At 29.1% G+C, this 23191-nt stretch overlaps 1 protein-coding gene across 1 annotated transcript in view; it reads left to right on the plus strand.

Moving 5' to 3' along the window:
* LOC106457882 overlaps positions 1-23191 on the plus strand; it is a 137376-nt gene that overhangs the window by 96151 nt on the left and 18034 nt on the right. Inside the window, exons 36-54 of the mRNA XM_022383950.1 lie at positions 40-231; positions 1653-2197; positions 2651-2760; positions 3148-3278; positions 4139-4351; positions 5039-5595; positions 9872-10124; positions 10421-10612; positions 11105-11346; positions 11841-11974; positions 12587-12589; positions 14999-15123; positions 15436-15633; positions 16032-16240; positions 16591-16712; positions 17310-17431; positions 18573-18788; positions 20326-20507; positions 22954-23042. Of these exons, the coding sequence (XP_022239658.1) occupies positions 40-231; positions 1653-2197; positions 2651-2760; positions 3148-3278; positions 4139-4351; positions 5039-5595; positions 9872-10124; positions 10421-10612; positions 11105-11346; positions 11841-11974; positions 12587-12589; positions 14999-15123; positions 15436-15633; positions 16032-16240; positions 16591-16712; positions 17310-17431; positions 18573-18788; positions 20326-20507; positions 22954-23042 (3835 nt within the window). The remainder of the gene's footprint in view (positions 1-39; positions 232-1652; positions 2198-2650; positions 2761-3147; positions 3279-4138; positions 4352-5038; positions 5596-9871; positions 10125-10420; positions 10613-11104; positions 11347-11840; positions 11975-12586; positions 12590-14998; positions 15124-15435; positions 15634-16031; positions 16241-16590; positions 16713-17309; positions 17432-18572; positions 18789-20325; positions 20508-22953; positions 23043-23191) is intronic.

Here is a 23191-nt window from a genome sequence, read left to right on the forward strand (position 1 = left end):
ATACATTTACTTATTTTTGGTTTACATATGTTTTTGCAGGTAAGACCACTGCTACATTCAAGTAACTTGACTAATGTTCAAGAGATACTTTGTGAAGGGCCGATCCAGGAATACCTTTATAATCCTCGACTCTCGCAAGATGGGTGGTTAAAACTGCAATCTCTTATTTGTGATTTGAACTACACAAGTATAGCAGAAGAACTAAAAGATCAGTTTTATCCTAGAGGAGAGGTAGGATAAATATGATTTCCTAGTATGTTACGTAAAATGTGAGAAGAGGGTTGAAAGTAGATATGAAAAATTGAGCTGTCTTTCTGTACCTTTAAGTTTTATTTAGAATTGAAATGGTATTTTAATAGTTAGTGCAATGTTGAAAATGGTTAGTATATTTCCTATAGATAATATTGCATTGACCTATTGTAAGTGATCAAAGGAGATAAGACACAGTGTGGAGATTTGAAGCAAGAAAATGAGACACTTTATTTACTGATGATTTGAAGGTTTGCTGATCATGCAGTTAGTAGGGATTACAATATCATATGCTTAATTGAAAAGTAAAAGCATCTGAATTTAAATTAATATTAACTTCTGATCAGTACATGCTTTATACATAGAGCAAAATTAAAAATCAACCTGACAATCAGTATAGCTCATTGAATATACTTTTAGAATATAAATTAGAATTTATTGTTTCATCAGTTGGTTATCCTCACTGTTAATGATATTTTTGGTCTTAATTTCAGGGTCAAGTAAAGTTAACTCACATAATCACCAAATATAATGAATAAAAGATTAACACAAGTCTTAGCTCCTTTAGGACAAAAATAAGTCTGCTGTTCTCAGAGTTTAAAATGAATCACGTTTGTAAGTTCCAAGACTACATGTACAAAGTGCCATGAATTGTGAATGCGGTTTTAGCATTTTCAAACAGATTCATTTCTTATCTTGAGAGAGCTTATTTTTATCTGTATATTTTTTGTTCCATACTGTCATCTCTTATTTGTGTCTAATTAAATACAGCTTAACTCCATTATTTATCTGACATTTTAATTTTAATAACTCATAGTAATCTTTCCATTAGAAAAATCATCTATTTTTTTTTTCTGTTCTTCCATAATAGTGTTTCATTTTAATTTCAAATGTATACCATGTCATGTTTGTTTCACTCCACCACTACAAATCACAGTGCCTTTCCTTATACGTACTCAATCCTCAATCTCTAGTTGTTGCAAAGATCAGATTGTGTGATAGGTTTATCCTTGAATTACCACATGCGTTTGAGAGCATAAATACCATCAACTCTAGCATTATAAAGAAAAAATTGTAATATATTGTGTGTAAACATTAATCATTAAAGTATCAAGTAATCATAATTTTCAACATTTACAATTCATAATTTTCTTAAAGACTAACATTTATAGCTACATGATTTTTCTCCAAAATGTGCCTGTAACTAAACTTATGCTTTTCTTCAGATGTTTAACACTTAATAATGCTTAAATTAATAGCTAGAAAGTTGTATAAAAACATAATTAATATAAAATATTTACATTTAATTAAGTATATATTATTTTAATTAGCTAACATTGAAATTCCTCAATGGAAAATGATTATTCAGCGGTTAATAGTTTCTCTTTTGACATCTCTTTCAGAATGTTGACTGGGATGAGTTTGCTACTATATTGTCTAAATTAGCAGTTGAAGTGCAGAAGCTGTTAAATAATCCAAAAGTAATAATGGACCCACGAACTCGCTGGTTGGATCCTACAGTATGGTTGGGCATTTACTACAACATGTCAAAGACATCTGCTAACCCTGCTGTCATAACATACACTGCTGTTAGTGCCATCACCACAGTTTTTTTTTCAGATATTTTGTATGATCATAGAATATGCTTGAAACAATTAAATACTACACCAACTGAAGATTTCTTATGTGACCTGAGGAAGGAGCAATTCATCACAAATATTGTCACTTCAGGACAGAGATTTGAATCTCTAGTATCTGAGGCTGCAGCTGGTAGATCTGATATCTGGCCAGAACTCATCAGTAATTTATTAGATATGATGCAGGTGAAGTCACTTCTCAAGCTATACCCTGGAATAAAAAAACAGACTTTTGACACCATACATCACAAAGTTATTGAAATTTTAGGGGATGTTCAACACTCTGGTGACTGGGAGGGTACACTGAAACTGTAAGTAGATGAATATTACTAGTATATTTTGGTAATGTTAAGATTCACCTCATTATACTTAGAGGTAATCTGAAAACACCTCATTATATCTGATCAAAGCTTATGATTTTTTTTCAAAACATATGCAGAAAGTTTAAATAATTTAAAGTAAGTATTGTGTCTGTTTAAAAATATTTTATGTTATAAACTTCTGAGATCTTCTGTCTAACTTTGAACTTACCAAATTCTAGCATAAAAAAATAGTTTTTGTTCAATTTACTTAGCAAATTTAATGACACAAGTCTGTGACAAAATGAATCTAAACCCAAAAGCGTTCACTACCAGAATTAATTGAAAAACTCAATCTGTTTAACACAGGAATTATGTTCCTAAATTTTGTTTTCCAAGTATTTTAAGAATTTTAATGATTTTGTAAGTCTTGTAAGCATGGGCCCATTTCTTTATTCCCCACAGAATTCCATTCATTTTTGACTTCTTACAAGATGAAAATCACCAAGTTGGTCATGTAGCACAACAGTTTCTTCAGTTGTTGCTGGCAAGATTGGAATACTTAAAAATGAATGGTAGATACAGAGAATATTTATATTGTATATTATAGACTATTGTTTATGTATGTGGTAGCTATAAGTTGCTTTGTTTTGATAATTAATAAACTAATGCTGATTTGTTCCAATACCATACAGTAGAGCTAATCCTGTAAAATGTTTACATGATCGGTAGTTTTTTGAAAGATTCCTCTTATAAGATTAACTATATTTCTATAGTCTTAGTTAAGTTTCATCTACATGCCTCATTTACTTGTATATTAACTCTGATAAAAAGAAATATTGAATAGAGAATTAGTGAAGATATTTGATTTGGTAATTTTGCTTTTTTAGTTTTTCTTTGTGGTAATAAGCTGATTTAAAATGTTAAACAATTGATTAGTAATTTAAAACTTTCTTTATCAGGAACCACAAGGTTTTCTGTTAGAGATGTTTTCCCAGATTCCCCAGAAATCCAGAAAGTTTTAAAAATGATCATCTCTTTTCTTCCTGAAATTATAACAACATATGTGGGATCATATTTTTCTGCTTATGAGGTTTGTGCCTTCAGTATGTCACATTGTTTCGTTATGTTATCATTATTTGTTTTCTAAAATCTGTATGTTGTTGTCTTCATTACAAAACCTAAGACTATTCACCAGATTTTAATTATATGTAATATTTATGCAGGCCCTTTGCCTGTGTACTGTTATCTTATTTTTCTTATGTAAAAATTAGACAAGTTTTAAATAAAATTTTATACTGTATGTGGTTAGCACGAATGGGAATTCAATAGAAACGTACATTGTTTATTTGTTGTTTTTTAAGGAAATTTGGAGATTACACAGGGAATTATAACAAAATTTGAAACTTTTATTCATGCTTGTAAAATAAAATTGATTTTGATAGATTTGCTTTTGTGTGTCATCAGATGTTTCTCTAAATTTTTTTTTTTTTGGCCTCTGTAATATTATAAATAGAGCCATTTGAAATTACATCACACATAGTACTTTTTCTGCTCTGGATTAGTAATGATATTGGCATTCTTAGCTTTACTATTTTTATACTTTATATTTCAATTAGCACCTTTGGTACACATGAAGACATTGATAGCCATGATTACATTTGCACACAGTAACGTTACTTAGTTTTTGTTTTTGATATACAGTTGTCACCTGCACTGTTTTTTCTACAGAGGATTTATAAACAGATAATTGTTTAAGATGGAACAATAATTGTATAGGACTCATGTTGGTAAAAATAAACTTATGATATTGCTTTTGCTTTAACAACCAAATTATTGGAAGATTTTTTTTTAAAGCTCACAGCACACAATTCACTTATAAGAGAAAAATACTGTAATTGATTCTAAATATTTTCATTCACTTATCTGATTGATTATATTTTCTGTGTAAAGGAATTGCTTCCTGAAGCATTGAAAACTCACAACTTCAGTGTGACTACCATCTGGACCCATGTTTGTAGCCCTCCAAATCCAGATACACTCTTTCCTTTTGCTAAATCACTAGAAGGATGGCATAATTTTACCTCTAATTTCTGTGCTATAGATTTTGACAGATTTAAAAAAGAAATGGAGAAAGTAGCCAATGTCAAGAACTTCACACAACTGGTAAGTCAAACAAAATTACCCTAAAAATTGTACATGTATTAAAACTAAAGAAATATATATTCTCTGTTTAGCACATGATGTAGAGTTTCAAAACATTCCAAACTTTTTGGAAGGTATTTGAGAAGGATAAACTTTTGAAATTTGTTTAGAAAGTACAGTTTTAGTTAATATACAAATGCAGCCATAACATAGTCAAAATATTAAAGATGTGTAAATAAAGAAAACATGATCAACATTTTTACTAAATGATTTTGTTAAGACCTTATTAAGGTCCCAAACTGTTGTGTGTTTTTCCAGAATTCGAGAATTAGTAAATCTAAACTATCTGTTCAAAGAAATACATTGCTTAGAACTAACATAACACTTAAAAAATCACTGTTATCCACCATTTTGGTCTAACATGATGGTTCTGTGTTTCTTTTATACATGTAATATTAATTATTTTTTGTATGTGACAATAATACCATAAGAAATAATTTGGATATCAAATGTACAGTTCAAGAAACATTCAGTTTATAATTTTTGACATGTTAAGAGATTAAAACATGGATTTTTTTTTCTTTACAATCCACTTAAGGTGAGAAATTGGTTTTATTTCCATGCAGTAAACATCTTTTGACTGTTTTAAAACAAGAAAGAAATAGAAACATATTCTACAAGTATATTTTAACTCTTTTTGGGATGTAGGCTAACAACACGGAACCAGTGGAGTGGTCAGAATTAGGCAGCACCATTATCCAGCTTGTTGATGTCATCAGGTGGTTAGTTGATAACCCAAATCATCTTGAAGAAACTCCTGGGTGGTTTACAGACTCTTACTGGACAAATCAGCTGAAGAAGCTTCAACAGCTGTTTTATCATGATTATACTATGAATGCTTATTTGTATTTGCATTACTTATCTCCATTCTGCAGAACTGAACTTGAAGAGCTCCAAAAATGGCCTGTTGCTAATCCTGTTGCAGTGAAGTCTTTCCTTTGTAGAATGAGCAGTAAAAATTATGCTGTAAATATTGGAAATATGGTGAAAGAAATGATAGCTGTGTCAAAAGAGGTAGTGCCTTTAACTCATTGGAAAGAGTTATATTATCTCTTTCTTAATGCCACAGAAATAAAAGACCTATTTGGAGCTGTACTTGGTACTCAGAAGCTTAGAAATATTGAATTATTTGAAAGAGCTCTCTTGCAACTCTTAGAAGATCACACTGATTCTGAAAGTTGGAAGGAAAAACAAGCATGGGGAAGGTAAGACAATCAACCAATCATGGTGTCTTCTCCAATCATGAGGAATGACAACTATGATTTTCCATTTTTTTTTCTTCCTTGCTGACTGTATCAACTTTACTAATTCAAACTTCACATCTCCAGTCCATTTTCTAATGTCATTATGTCAAGTAAGATTCTGCCTGCCTCTCACTCTTCTTCCTCTGAATTTCTTATCTTCTTTCAGGTCCAAGTATATGACTAAAGAAGTGCATCTACAATTTCCTATATATATGTTGAGCAGTTCTGTTTTTGTCTATGAACATTCCAATACTTTCACATGTATAACTGATATTAATTATTCATCTATAACATCATTTTTTTCAAATGCTTTGAAATGGCTTATTGTTTCGGCAGTAAGTCTGCACATTTCCAACTGGTTGAGTAGGGCTGACCAAATCTAATATTTTAGTGTTCTGATATAAAATAATGGATTTATTGTAGCAGGATTGTGTGTTGTATTAGGGAAAATGTTGAATATTGTAATAGAATTGTGTGTTATGATGACAGGGAAGAAGGTTGGTTTTTGTAGTATAAGTGTGATGTGTAATAGTGAAGAAGGATAATTATTGTAATAATATTGTTTTCTGTGATAGGGAAAACCCTGTATTTAACGTAGCAGAATTGTAAATTTTTATAAGGAGGAGAAAGACTACTGTTATTGTGATTTCTGTGTTCTCTACGTTTTAGTTGTTTCAGCAGCATAAACTGCAGATAGAGGCTAGAAGCAATGGAAATCAGTAGAAATCCCACTCCTATAATATTCAAAGTGGAAAATAAGCCTCTTTTTAAGTGCTTCCATTTGAAACTCTGACTTTGTGGCTTGATTGTTTAGTATTTCACATTCACTTAACATGTAACTTAAGGAAGCTTCATACACTGCCATTTCAATCCAAGTAAACATGTAACCATTAGAAGATTGAAACTATTGAAACTGTAAAGGGATTTATTGTAGATTGAGTTCTAGGTGTGAACCTTCATCTGAAGGCTGTGCATTTAACACCATGCATAATTTTTCCATTTCATTTTTGCATATTATTTTAGTTATAAATAGACACCTATACACTCCAGTTTACAATTAATTCAGTCAAATCAGACTGTTTTTGCTTTGATAAAGTTAACTGTATGCACTTAGCCTAGTGGTCTGACTTTACATTATATTTGCAAAATACAGCTTAACATTATTTGTATACATATTTTTAATTAATTTAACTCTGATCTCCTTGGTTAGCTTACTTTGGATCAGATAAGATATATTTGTATATAAGCAACGTGAAATATCATTTTCTTCAATGTGTGTCTATGAAATAAAAGCTAAATTATTTGAAGACCTTTACTTAAATAACTTACACATATAAAATGACATTGTCCTAATAAAGAATATTGGGATATATATGCCACAGTTTTCTCTTCCACATCTTTAATTCTCACTCTGTATTAAACCCCTACTAACTCACAAAACGCCCATATGAAAGACATAAATGTTAACCTAGACCATTTGAAGAAAATCTTGTATAAGAAACTGACTAGAAATACTTAATGATATAAAGCTGTACACTAGAAAACTAAAACCTACAATGTATAAAATGAATTATGTACCCTTAGTTGCTATTAACATTATTTTAGATTGTAGCTCCAATATATCATGTGGTTTGGCGAGCCTAGGAGATTAATCCTAAATCTATACATTTAGCCAACAATGCAAACTAATCTTCATGATAAGATCAATTATAATTAGAAAAAATAATAAAAAAGAACTAAAAAGATTTTATAAAACTGTATAAAAATAGAATAGGCTATAACCTATGCATAAATACACCACTAATATTCTATTAAAATCCACCCAGGTTACAAGTACATGAACAATAAAATATATTTACAAGTGTTAATGTATTTACAATAGGAAACATCCAATTTTACAAAGTGGTGAATGTTACAAAAATAACTAAAAGTCAATAAACCTATAAACACTAACCATCTCTTCAAAGAGGGATATATTAGTATTCTGACAGGATTTTGCAGATAAATATGACACCAAGATATTTTCCTAACAGTGTTCTAGTTATCCCAAACTCTCAGGTCCTGTATACATGAGAATTTGTCAGAATGCATGTGAGTTAACCCCCCCCTGGTACCAAATATGCATCACAAAATGCTCATATGCAAGGCAAGCACAAGTACTTTGCTTTGAACTTTTTACTATGACTAACTAAACAGCATACAGTTTGCACACAGCTGTCCACAATCAACTTTTAACAGGTTTCACCAATGACAATAAATTGCTTGAAAATAAAGCCACATGATTAACCCGTTCATCAACCTTGAACAGAGTTACATTCAAAATTCAATTAAACTGTTTTATTATCAATGTATATGAATAATCTTTGCATCAGAACATAGATAATAAATCAAAGTTTAGTATTATTTGAATTTGAAGATCTTAATTTTATAAAAAAAAAAAAAAAATACTTCCCTAGTATAGAACTGTGACGTTTGTTATCTATGTCTTTCCTCTTCTGTAGTTTTTTACCACCTCTCCAAAAAGTATGAAATTTAATTTAAATTAATATTTATAATGTTTTCATTACTCAGGAAAAGCAAAATTTACATAGCCTTCAATCTTATTTAGCTACAGAGTGATTAAATAGACAATCTCTTGCCACGCCCACCTACTACATCCTCTCAGAACCAGCCAATAGTTCTTTCTGTCATTTAAGAGTATATTATTTAATACCATTAAAGCAAAAAAAACAAAAAAAAACGTTTTTATGTATCAAAGGATGTTGTCTGTAAAGAGAATTGTCTATTTTCCTTCCAGTGTGAAGCACATCAATGAGCTTAGCCGAATTTTTAACAGCTTTTATCACACAGATAGAAAGCCAGAAAAATTGTGATAGTTATTGGACATTACTTCTTTTTTGCATGATATTATTCTATGTTCTTTGGTACATTATTTAATTAGATAGGAATTATTTAATGCAGTAATACAATTAGTATAATAAGTAGGGTTAAGTTTTATCAACAGTCGAGAGTAAAAAAATAAAAAGACTGGTAGGTATTTTATTTCTTGTTTTTTGTGTGTATTCTTTATTTATCATTATAAAAGTAACTAAAATGTAAAAACTGAAAACTTTTTACATTAGATTAAGTAAAATAGATAATAATAATATTAATAATAATAATTTTCTATGAGGTCCACTCGTGAGCAGTCTGTGCATCATGTAATTCTATATCATCATGTAAGCTGCATGTTCACTACGTGATCTGAAATTTATATGGTGTGAATAGTAGTTAGACATGGTTCAAGGGGCAATAAAAACAATAAGTATAAATAGATATACTGTTACAAGCTTTAAACTACTTAGGATAATCAATTATTTTTTTGTTGCAGTCATTCCAGAAAGAAAATAGGAGAAATTTATAATTATTTCCTAATTTGTTATGGTGTTTATGAGGTCATTCAAATTAATCAACCTCATATAGAGTTAGGGTAAAGAAAAATAACACATAAAATAGTTTTTTCTGAAAAAAAGATTTTTTTTTATTTAGGAGATTTTAGGGGTTATGCAAATGATATTTGAAAGTTTTCAGGTGTAGAAAAGAATTTTAATCTCATCATGAAAATTACTTTGCACTTATAAAAAGAAACAACATGCTGTGTATGTTGTAAATAAAGTTTTTGCTGAAATGCCCCCCCCCCCCTTTTTTTTTTAGTTTATTAAATTCTACCTATGGAACCCTTGAAAATCTCGCTAGGACTCCTAAAAAAAAGTTGAGAGTCCAGGCCCGTTCACTGTGGGACCCTAGCGAGAAACCTGCCTAAAATATTTGGCAGATTTTATCTTATTTATCAAGTGGGTTATCACATTTTAAGCATATTTTTCAAAATCCTTATGTATTCAATATATTCCCAGTAACATGTTTTAATCATAATTTTATTCACTTTTACTCCTTTATTATAACTCTGTGTTAGTAATACCATGTACTCTAATCATAGCTTTTTTTTTTTCCATTATATTAATGAAACCATGCACTCTAACAATGATTATTTTATTGTGTTAATAATACTAAATATTCTAGCCATGATTTTTTCATTATATTTAATAACATTGTCTTCAATGATCTTGTTCTTTGAGTTCATGATACCGCATGTTTCAATATATGTAATGTGTTTATCATGTCATATGGTTTAATTATGTATTAGATCACTATTTTCATGATAGCATAAATTTTAATTTTCTTTATATCTTTATAATAGCCTTGTCAAGGTATTGGATTATTTTTTGATGGATGTTTGGGACAAACCTGATCTTAGAGCACTGGAGGTCATGATATCAACAGTCAGTCATCTTACAGAGGAATTAGTAAAGTTAAACATCACTGGTCAGAGTTTTGATTTGGCATCTGTAGTTTCAGAGACCAAAAAGATACAGCTTCTACTTGAGCTTATCTATAAAACATCTCCATCTGTGTTACAATCATTTTGGACTTTGTTAAAAAATCCCCAAAAAGTAAGTATTCTTATACATATGTTGCTAAACTGTTTAAAATATAGAAAATGTGATGGAGAATAGGCATACTCAAATATCTGTATTTTAATCAAATTCAAAATTCCACTAAAATAATTGAGTTCTTGCAGTTGCTCAAATTCATTTTTTTTAATGTTATAAAAGAACAAACAAACTTTGAAAAATATATAAAAATCCTAAGTAATACTAGTTTTAAAAATTTCTTCTTCAAGTTCTGTCTTATTGTATTTTTTATAATGTGGTTTTAGTAAATATATTAAGTATATTATTTTCTTTAGGTCCAAGTGATTACAAACTTGTCAGCTGAAGAGTGGAGGGAGATTTTGTGTGATGAAAACAAATTCCAAAGAAAGTTTTCTGTGAGTAAGGACATTGCTATTAAAACAACTGAATTAGCATGCAATATCAGCATTGAAGACCTATGGACAGAAATTATAGAGAAGTTTGGTGTTGAAGAACTTGAGACTGAGGTCAGTGAATTTTGTATAAAACTGCTTGAGTAATTTGTAATGAAAGTATCGAAGACTTTCATTAAGAATTTTCTAACAAAAAATTTTAGAAAGTAAAAGTTAATGTGACTGATATAAAGCCTACTTGAGCACATGTAAAAAAATGTATGTAAGGAAAATGTCAATGAACCTTCTTATTAACTTTTTTATTTCACTTTATGTTTGTAAGTATACATATCTCTCTGCTTTCTTCAAAAGGGCCTTGTTATTGACATTTAAAAGGAACTTGTATATGGATAAGTAAAAAAATTTCACATGTAGACTATTAGATTTTAAAGTTGGAAGTATATAATAAAATTATATTTATATTAAATAAGGAAAAATAAATATTTTATTTACTGATTATGTCATTAATGTGGTTATAAAGTTTGCTGACATTATTTCAACTTATGTATTATCGAACTTTCTAAGTTTGTAAATTTGTAATATTATTGATATTTGTTCATTATAAAGTTGAAAAAGATCCTTGAGAGTGAACACCCCTCACCAGGAAGGTTGTACTTCACCAGTCTGTATCAGCAATTAATCACTCTTGTAGACACTTTCAAAAACCAGATTAAATTAGATGAAATTACATATCATGGTGAAAAACTATCGGAGAAGTTTGACCCAGATGCATGGCAGAAGGCTTTAAAAAACATGACATCATTTCAACATATGAAAGCAAAGCAACAGATAGACTTGGCATTAAACCAGTAAGAGATTTGGGTATTTGTCAGTAATATAATGCCTATAATATTTTCTATAACTTGTAGGTTAAAAATTTTATTTTTACTTACTGGAAGTACTGTGGTTTTTATTTGAAGTATTTCATAACATTGTATTAATGTAGCTATAAATTGATTAATGATTTGATTGTTTCTCAATAAAAGCATTTAGAATAAACTGTTATCAAGGGTATAATTTTCGTACTTCTGCAGGTAAGTCATGTTTTTTACACTTGATTATGTGTTGAGTCCTTTCATCAGCTCCTATGCTTATACTTAGTTGTTAAAGCGTAGTAATGTTATTTATTTCTAAATGTTTATAGAAATAAAAAATAGAAAAAATTCACTTTCTCAAAGATGAATACAAAGTAACATTATTTTATGTCTCATTTTAAAAATTATCTTTTGAATTTTTTGAGACACTCAATTCAATTTAGTTTAACTATTTTTAATTTTATTATTATATATACTTTGCTCACCAGTTTAACAGCTGTACTGGAAAATTTCCAAGATGTTTTCAAAAGAACAGAGGATGGCAGAAAAGCCTTGCATTATGTCTCATATATAAACCAATATACTTTACCATCTATTATCAAAAACATGGAGAACATGAAAAGTAAGTTATATAGAGATTTTATGCCTTAATTTTTCAATTTACATTTTTTATTGAGGTTTATATCTCATTTTTTGAAAAGCTTGTTAATAGACAATAACTATTAATAGATCCAACCAATCTCAACTTGCTTAACATCTTCATGATGGGCATCCTTTACTGCATATGACACAAGGTTTTAGTCTTACATTCAAAATGTTAATCAACTACTTTTTGTTCATGTTATACCAATTAATATGGCATAAATGCTTAGCTAATAATCCATATTTTAATAGTATATAAATTTTAAGTTCTTAATTCTATAAAGAAATATTACAAAATATCCTGAAAGCTCTAGTGTTACACATTTGTAACACATTTTCTCTAAGCACTTTCTCTTCTCTTTTTTATCCACCACCCCTTCAAAATGTATGACGTTAAATGTAAATTGCTCCCTATAATATTGTCATTGTTCAGACAAACCATAATTTTTATAATCTTCAATTTTGTTTGGTTACAGAGCTATGAAATAGGAAAGCACATCCTTCCTGACACATCTACCTGTTACATACTCTCTTTTGGGCTTTGTTAATTGTTCTCTTTTATGTTTAATTATATATTACCTATAACCAATAGAAAGTCAGTTTCACTCGGAGTACAAGCTTCATTCCCATAGAAAGTTAACGACTAGCTTGGATGAATTTATAATGGGTCTTTTTACATAGTTAGAAAGCCAGAAAAATTTTGAGAGTTAGGGAGAGATTGTCTACTTTTTGCGTGTTATTAGTCTATACTCTTTGGTGCATTATTTAATTAAATAAAAATAATTTAGTGCATTACTACCATTAGTATATAAACTAGGGTTAAGTTTCATTGACAGTCAAGAGAAAGAAAAAAAAAGATTTGGTAAGTACTTTATTTTTTGTTTTTCATGTTTATTCTTTATTTATTATTATAAAAGAACAAAATTGTAAACTTTTTTTAGGTTAGTTAAGATTAGATTAGGTAAAATAAATAATAATATAATAAAAAATATTTCACGAGGCACACACATGAGCAGCTTGTAGTAGCTTGTGGGTGATGTAATCTGATAGTGTAACATGAGCTACATGTTTCTCAAGTGATTTAAAACTTATAATGGCACAGATAGTAGTTAGACACGGTTCAAAGGTAAAAAAAAGGGGTAATTTAGATTTTTTTTTGGTGATTACGAGGTCAGTCAAGTTGACCAATCCTGTTTAGAGATAGGGTAGAGAAAATAACAGATAGAATATAAAGTTTTATTGATCACAAATGTTTGAAATGTATTTAGGAAGTTTTAGGGATTATACAGAGGAAATTTAAGATTTTTGCTTTGAGATGAAGAAAAGTATTTTTAATCCTAACATGATAATCACTTTGCACATGGACTATTCAAAACAAATGCTCAATATATTCATGGACAAATCTTTATTTTAGTTTATTAAAATACTTCACTAAAAAAATATGATTTTTTGTATTAGAAAGACTTGTAATGTTAACTGAAAGACTGCCCAATTTTATGAAGATGTACAAACTATATTGGATGTTAGAAATATTAAATCTATAAAGACTTTAAGTGAGTACAAAAGAGGTCATGTGGTCAGTCAAATTAACTGAGCCCATTTTGAGAGAGTTAATTGAAAAATATTTTTCAAGTGATAGTTTGGTGGAGCTTATGTTTTAATATTTGTTATCTATATCTATCATGGTGTCCAATGTGTTAAGAAAACCCATTCTTTATGATGATTGTTTTAAAAATTAATTGTCCTATGGAAACTTACATTTCTCTAGAACCTCATTGGTAATAATAAATTTTATTCATAAGAGACCGTCTTGTATGGTTATCTATTACCTATTGCATCAGTATTTACATAAGAAACGAACTTGGCTTATTTACAAACACTGAGTAAATTCTAAATCTTATGGGAAAAATTTTATATGGTAAACATTAACAGGAAAAAAAAATATTTGTAAGTATATCAGAAGTCTTCCTTTGTACTTGTCTAGCCCAAACAACCCATAGAAATTTTATGCAGACCAATAGCTTCTAGAATTAACTGGTCACCAGCTGTAATTGGAAATTAAGTATTATTCAAATATTGTAGTTAAAAGAGAAATAATAATAGTAAAAAACTTAAGTGTTCACTTAACATGAAATTCCAACAATTTTATCAACCAAAGAACCTTAGCAGCAAATACCAACTAACAAAGTCAACCATCCAACCTAATCATTCATTTGTTTTATAACTGTTGACTCCAGTTCTATCCATCACACACTCAGTTACTGAGTGCAATAGCAATAATCAAGTGAAATTATTGAAGTTTTTAGTAAGGAGTGAAATGAGATTTAAGGTCTGTCATTTGGGAATCATACACTTAGTGATCTGCAGCATAACTATAATGTAAGCCTGTGTAATTAACTATTACAAATTAGAAGATGAAAATCTTCGTTTTTTGTATATTAAGATTCATCCATTTTGTTTTTATTGCTATTCAAGTGACTGTTAGTTCATAAAGTGTAACATGTATGTTCACATTGGGAAAACAAATTCCATATCATGGCCTGTTGGGAACTGCAGATTGAGATCAATTCTTTTTTAAATAAAATTATGCTAGTTTTTAACATTTCAAATCCTATTTGTTCTGCAGTATTCAGCTGTTTATTGTGGCATACATAGAAAATTTCTTAATGAATTTAACAGTGTTTTTCTTTATGATATGTTATTACAGAAGTTAGTTTAATTAGAAATAAGAAGATATGATTAGATATTAAAATATCACATACTTATTTGCTTATTTTTCAGTTCAAAAGTTTTATGCAAATGAATGTTATTTTGATTATATTTATTCTATGTTACTAATCCATATTATAGAGGATTATCCTTTGGTATCATTTTCTCACAGGACAGATTATATCTGCCAAATAAGACTGTAGTTTATGTATGTTTTTCTATAGTGGATTAGAACTATTATCTCTATGTATGGTTTTTCTTTGAAAATAAAATACTGCTTTTTTCTTTCTATCAGAAAAAATAAGTCTTGGAAACCTTTTTAAAAATGCCACACATCTTCGTCATATCCTAGAAACTACTCTTACTGTTCGTCCGGAAATAGTAGAAGCCTTGTTCAACTTGACAGTTCAACCCCAGAAAGTATGTTTTACCTATACACATCATGTAGATTAATATAGAAAATACTTATTTTCATTTGTTTTTATTACTTTACAACATTTATAACACAATTTGAAATGAAATGTTTAATTAGTAGCTTCATTATGTACTTTATAATATAGTTTATACATGCTGTAAAATGGAATACCACACCTTAGTGAATTGCAGAAGTATCATTTTGAAATTCTTCTTCTTGATATGAATCAGATGTTTATATATCCATTAAAAAAAAAAGCAAACTATTATTGAAAACTGTTTCAAATATATCAGTAATCTTATGTTTATTTATAATAGATAGGAAGTTTACTAGAAAAGATTCAGAATGGAACCTCAGATTTTTTCTGTTCTAATGACTTTTTGGTGTGGATGGCATTAACTGTGAAAGCAAACAATAGTCTGAAAGAGATTCAAAATTCTTTGTGTTCTGCAAATAAGGATATTATACTGAAAGAGCTGACGAGCCAGCTAGGGTTGGATTTCTTTGGAACTGAGGTATTTATAATTGCTTCGACTTTGACAGACTTATTGTGAATGTTTAGTGTTCAGAAAGTATCTGTTTTACTTTAATGCCTTAGTTTCCTCTGTTGACTGTTTTTAAAGGAACTGATTGTAATCACATAACTCATGGACATTTTAAGAGTCCTTCAATTATTTTTCAAATAATGGTATATTTATGAAAGGCTATTGCTAATTTATTGTCTTATACTAGTTGTTAGATACTTGTTTGTGTCTAAATGTATTTTCTGTATAACTTGTTACATATGAAAATTCATAAGATGTATGCTTTTTTTTTTAATATTTAAAATTTGTGTTTAGCTGACATTAGTTGTATCAGTCTAAAGGCTGAGAATTTGTATTCGAAAGTTTAATAAGTTTATAATATTTTGCAGGGCTCACTGTATTCTACTAATGGCTCAGAGCTCAATGTTGATTGGAAAGGATTGGTTAGAAAACTAGAAGATCTAGCAGAAACGGCACGTGATCTGGCAAGAAAACCACCTTCGATTGATAGTAATATCAAAACATTCTATAACCTAACCACCTGGGAAATTATAGCCAAGAAATTTTTAGAACAACAATCATATACTCTCACCAACAGGTAAGCCTTTATAAAGATGTGTTCATTTCAACACTCTCATGGTAAATGATGTTACTTATCAATCTTAAAAGAAATAGATCTACAAATTACTAGAAGTTTAGTTTGTGTTAATGAACAGTTTATTTGTAGTGCAGGAAATACTTTGATTTAAATATTGATACATTCATCCAAACAAATGTAATGGTATGTTATTTGACTTTCTCTGAGCTTTTTGTGTATTTTAAATACAAAAGTTAAACGAGAGCAACTAAGGCAGCTTAGGCTATGAAAAAGGTTAAAGCATGTATTTTCATATTGGCCATGGATTACTTTGAAAATTGATAAACAAAACTATTGCTTTTTTTTTATAGTGTGAGTCTCTCTGTGATGACTTTACTCCACATTATTGACAAAGCTACATATGGGCAACATTTACCCATTTCCATGGGCCTGTTTCGTGAAGGGATTGTTCTCAGTCATTTTTGGGAACAAGGTTAGTTCATATTAAGAATCTGTTGTGGGGTTTGTATTGTGCAGTCTGGATTCATTAGAAAAGATTTTTAACTAAATGGAAGTTTTTTCTTAGTGGAAAAAAAAATTGAAAAAGAAAACCAAGATGATGTGAAAGATTTACCTTAGTTAAGTACTTTGTAACATGATTAACAAAAAATTTAAAAGATGACCATTTCATAAGTATGTTTTTGTGATTAAAAACTAAAAATAGTGTTTAATTATTTTAGATGTCGAACTTGTAGGTGGACAACTTTCAAATAGACAGTTATTAAGCTGTATTAGAACACACTTAAAATTATTTAATGAACTCAATTCAATACAAAGTAGATTTTGTATATAACATCACAAAAAATATACAAAAATTCTTTGAATTGTTGCTTGTAGTTAAGAACAGTCTTTAGGGTTATTGTTAATTCCTATTCCTAATATAACTTGTTTTCCAATATGCATTACTTTCTTAAATCAAGTTATTGTAAGTAGTAGTGATAGGCTATGTATATATATTTATATTACACATTTTATGAAATACTTCATAGTCTCTGGATTATATGTGACATAATCTTTTTATGCACTGCAGTATCTGATGTTGGAGTATATGACCTTTTAACAAATAAATCCCTCCTGAAAGAGAGAATGCAGGGCTTGATGAACTATGAAAACTTCTCTTCTTATGATAATCACCAGTTTGTGAAACACATTGTAAGTTACATGTAGAATTTTGTCAGATATTTATATTATACCCTTAGAAGTTCTTATTGATTAAGAAAATTATTTTTTATTTCATAACATTCACCAAATAATGTAGTTGTATCACTAGATTTAAAAAAATTTTTTGGCATAGAAACATGTACTATATTCTATTAAATAAAACTAAGAAAACAGGCAATTCATAAACAGTTTACAAAAAGTGTGTAATAAGTAAATACTTGTTTCATTTTTGGTGATGAGGAATTCACTTTTCAGAAAATAGTTTGCAGATGGCTGGAGTGGGTAGTGAAAGAAACTTTATTACAAATATAGAACATTTTGACAAGCTTGTGTCACCATCATGATGACATAAACTTGTCAAAACGTTGCACATTTATAATAGTTTCTTTCACTACCCATTTAGGCCATCTTCAAACTTTATTTACTTCTTATTTATTGGAATATTTAACTATAATTTTTTTATTATTTCAAGAATCCTAAATTTTGAATGGTTTATGAGATCTAACTTGGATTTACTCTATTATATTTGGTTGTTAGGAGAACACCCATCTTACCTGTTTTCCAAAATGTTAAGTATATGTGTTGACTATGGTAGTGGTTGTTACATGTCATTTCTTGTACTTAAACTTATAATATATTTGGACTCCACAAAAAATAACCACACTAATAATACAAAATAAAACATTTATAAGAAATCGCCTATTGAAAATTTCAGTATTGTTTATCATGTTAAACATACATAAAACAGCAAACATATTTCAATCATGCCAATATGAGTAAAAAAACATAAAAAAAGCTATGTTAACATTTCATAACAATATTTTTTTTATTCATTTCTCTTATCTTTGCCTGTTTTTTACCAATTAAAAGCAAGTAATCAATTGTATCTTTGTAACAATAGTAGATCTTTATGCTTATAATTACATTAAATCTTTCATCTTGAATTGCTAATTGAGTTTTAAAGTGTTTTTTAAATATATTTGAAAAACAACTTATGTGATAAGAGATATTTGTTTAATAAGATTCTAAAAGGATAATAACAATAAGAAAGGCAGAATTTGTTTATATGATAGTAAGGACTACTAAAATTAGAATATTTTTTAATAAAAGTTCATTGAATTTTCATTTTTAGGTTGAGTATTTTAATCGTTATCCTGACCACTTAAACAAATCATGCCAACGTGTGAAAAACTCCAAGTTTGACAGTTCCAATAAATATTTTGTTAAAAACATGTACAAGATTTGTGACAGTCCTCTAGAAATGTTGGAAAAAAATCTGCTTGCTATTTTGAAAAAAAAAGAAATGTGGCCTTTCTTTGAAAATGGTTTCTGGAGTTACATTTTAGGAGTAAGTTCACCTTTAACCTTCATTGTATGTTGTTCTTTCAAAGTTAGTGAAATGTAGTTTTAAAATATGTGCTTCAGAAGTTATCTTTCAGTAATGCAAGGGTGGCCTGAGACAAGTGTAGAGCCATTGGCTGAAAATATTAAAATTAGTGCGCTATTTTGTGGTCACAATTAAATTGTCAACCATCCACCTTCTACAAGAATCTCATAAAATAAACTTTAAATAAAAAAGCATAAAAATATAATGCTTAAAAATTTAATTCATGATATCTTTAAAGGGTGTTACACAAAAGCCTAGTGAAAATATAAATTAACAACAACAAACACTGATTACATGAGTTCAGTGATATTTCCAGTGTCAGGGTAGCTGAAGTTCTACTATTATGTCTTATGTTTAAAGGCTCTTTGTAAAAATGTTGCACACTGGATAAACACTTTAAACATGTTTTTTCTCATGATTACTTAAGGATTGTAAAGCAAACTTTAAATTGGTGTAAGTAAAAGTCCAGTAAAATGTGATAGTTAATCATACATCAATTCTGTATCAATGGATAAAAATTGCTATTGTCTGTAGCATTAAACTTACTTCTGTATATAATATGATTGGTAAATATAATCAATAGTATAGAATGAAAAAGATTAAGGACCAAATATGAAAAAAAATGTTTAATTAAAAAATTTCTCTATAACTGTGGGGCTTCGTGTGGCTACTCTTCTCACACCTGTCTGAGGATACCCCTGAAGTAATGATGTTTTTATCAGAAATAATTCATAATTGTGTCATATCTCAAAAATTGTATGATTGAAAAAATAGAATAAACTGTTAGTTATTATTCTTACTACCGCTTAAAAAAACTGTTTTGTATAGTTGTAAAAAAATAATTTAATTGTAATTTTTGGTTCAGTTCTTTTTATAAAAACATTAATTAATTTATGAATAAACATGTTATGGTATCTCATCAAAAGTTTCTAACAAAGCATGGTCATTTTAGAGAATCAGTTTATATTATGCTACATATATTAACCTATTTTCTGGAAAATGTTTATGTATTTCTTGCCTTCAAAGTAAAATACTGTCTTGATAAAATATTTCCAGTCTATAACCTACTAATCATATACATGTTTATTTATTTAAACGTGAGTGTCTTCTTAAATTTTTTTAGTTATTAATAATATAGAAAATACTTTTTTAAAGTTCTGTAAATAGTGAATAAAACTCAATTCCCTGGGCATACTTTGAGGGGGGGGGGGCATAAGGATGCACGTCAAGCTTGGTTGAAAAGTATAAGCATAGAAAGTCTATTGTCTGTATGTAACTTAAGTGCAAGTATTTATTTTTACCATTACATAGTGATACAGTAATACCTTCAGAAATTTAATGGCAGTGTTGGGTCCAGAAAACTAAATGATTTTATGGCTATGATTACACAATGTTACTCGTATGTTTGAAAGTTCTTGAAATATAAAGAAAGGGTTGTTTTAATATTTATAACATTCTCATTAGATTTTGTATTTCATGCTTGTGATTTGTTGATTAGGGTTCAGACTTCGGCTTTGAAATGAGACGTATGTTCACTTTGGGATATGGAAGAGTTACAGCTCAAATAATTTCATCAGTAATTGAATGGATTAGAGATGCTCCAACATCATTTCTACAATTTAAATGGGATTACTGGAAACCAGTGTTGCAAAATTTTTTGCCAATTATTCTGCGTGAAATGTAAGTATTAAAACCTAACAGATATTATAAATTGTAATAATTTAATAAATAATTTGTAGATAGCTAGTATTGTGGTATTCACATTCACTGATGCCCAGTAGAAATATATTAAGATCTTAAATAAGTAGAAGTTTCATGAAATAATTTGTATATAATAAAATGAACATGGGCAACAAAGAAAGAATCAAGCACAAGTGAATTGATGAAATCCAAAACTTTGTTCACCATTATAGTGTGCTGAGATCTTTTACTTCACTGCCTAGCATCCATGTATTACCAGAGTTCTCTGGCTGTTGGAGCTGGAGAAAGAGGAAGATGTGTATTCAAATGGAATACTTGAGCAAGAATCCTAATATATCACATTGTTAAGTCAGAAAGAAAGTTTGTAGTGTTCTAGATGTATCAAGCATTTGTTGCAATATGTCATTACCAGTGTCTCACTACTAAATATATTTCAATAGCTTGTAATTGTAAAGTAATATCAAACTGCCCTTTCAATAGATAAATATTTCAATCATCCAATTATTTTTACTGTACTGTAATTGAGAAATTGTTACAGAGTATCTTGTAGACATCTTACTGTATGTTGGATATACAAGACTGTTTAGTGTAAAAGTTATTATTTATTTCATTTAGTGATCTAATAACAATTGTTTAGTTTTTATAACAACAGTGTTAAAAGTTATTTTAAAATTTTATTGCATAACTTGATAAGAGTTGTACTTTGTGTGTGTAGTTCAATTGTTGTAAATTGACATCACATTACTTGAATCTTCTGTATTTTTATTGTTGTCTTAAGTGAGTATTGTTACATCAAAGAGTCTTGTAGTTTATAGAAAATTCTTATATAGGTGACCAAGTGAGTGCAACTGACTAAAGTTAGTTAGTGAAAGAAAATGTGGAAGTTATCCTGCATGTGAGTGTGTTTAGCCTTAACAGATGATTTCTATAGTGTGTTTCACAGCTGTATCATAACAACAGAGTAGGAAAAATAATTTATCCTGTCAATTGGGTTCTAAAGTAACTGAACTAGCCTGGGTGCACTTTTGAGGGAAAAAGAGACAATCATTTAAAGCTCTGAATACAACTGTGGTAACCAACAAAAGAAGTCAGAAGAAGTTAAGTTAGTGAAAATGAAGCTAAATTGCATGATTGTTAGTTTAGCTGTAATGGGTGATATTTTCAAGTGAGTTTCACATTTTAACAGAGATGAGGAGAATAATTTCTCTTGTCAAAGGGTGTTCTAAAGTAATTAAACCTGTCTGTGAGGACTTTGACAAAATGGAGACAATTATTTAAAGTTCTGAGTACAACAGCGGTAACCCGTGGGGTAATGTAAGTGAACTTATTTCAGGTTATATAGTAAGAAACAGAGTAGAGAAAAATAATTCATCTTGTCAGTTGGATTCTAAAGTAATTGAATAAGCCTGTGTGGACTTTTAACAGGAAAAGAGAATTATTTAGAGTTTTAGATAAAAGTGTGTTATCCTATCCTGTCAAGAATTTCTGTACAGACATTTGACTTGTTTTGAATATATTGCGTGCTGTCTGTTTATTATTTGAATTTATTGTCAACAACTTATAGACACCTACTGTAAAAGAATCCAAGCCCACATACCTAAAACCCTGACACTGTAAAATTCCACTTGATAGCTCTGAAACAAGGATACCATTTTCTTTCATTTATTGATTTGTTAATCAATCAACTATTTTAACTGCAGGTTAACAATTAATTCCATCCTTAATGATTAGGAGCTGATGTCAGTATCATGGCTAATCATTAAAATAATTATACTACTTTGCTACTGGCATTTTGTCTTCTGCCATATAAAGATATATAACTACATAATCTTCCTGTCTATTAGCCAGAGCTGTAGTGGGTGGGAACGAATGGGCATGTACTTTTGTTTTATAGCTGGAATGCCATTCCCTCAATATTTTGAATGAATATCACTTTATATGGTTATACAGGAAATTTTGCATTCTGGCACTTTTTTATTTAGCACTACACCACTGCTATTACCCAAGTTGAGATTGTACAGTAAAGTGCTCTCATCATCAAGAATTATCTTGCTCTTATAACTCTAATCCTTAGAGAAGCTAGTTCTTGAAAAGTTAATCAATGGCAAAGAGTTTTATCTTGTTGATATGCTGATATGCTTCACATGACTGATGTGATTTATAGTTAATTTCATTGCACTATAAACCTATAAGAAGTGAACCAATTCAGCCAGAGCTCAGTTGCTTACATGTTGCTAGCACTTACCAAATCAATACCCAGTCATCAGCTCAAACTTTATTTCCATTAATGCTGTTTTATTACACAGTTTGCCAACCTTTTGAAGAGGTACTGTAATATCTGTGCTAAGTTTTATTTGTAGTGTAATTATATATCATATGTAACATTTTAATATCTTAGTTAATTAAATTTCATTTTGTGTTTTAGGGAAGCCAATGTGTGTGAAGATCTTCAGATAAATGGCACTGAATTGAAAATTGTTAAGATACTAAGTTCTCTACTTAAGAATGTTCCAGGTAATACTTATCCCTATTTTATTTCCTTGCTATATATATATATCACTGTCACTTATATTTATAGAGCTAGAATGTAAAACTTCCTCTCTCTGTGTATATGTATGTATGTATGTATGTATGTATCTATCTATCTATATATATATATATAT

Source organism: Limulus polyphemus, unplaced genomic scaffold, assembly GCF_000517525.1.
Source record: "Limulus polyphemus unplaced genomic scaffold, Limulus_polyphemus-2.1.2 Scaffold386, whole genome shotgun sequence".
NCBI classification, from domain to species: Eukaryota; Metazoa; Arthropoda; class Merostomata; order Xiphosura; family Limulidae; genus Limulus; species Limulus polyphemus.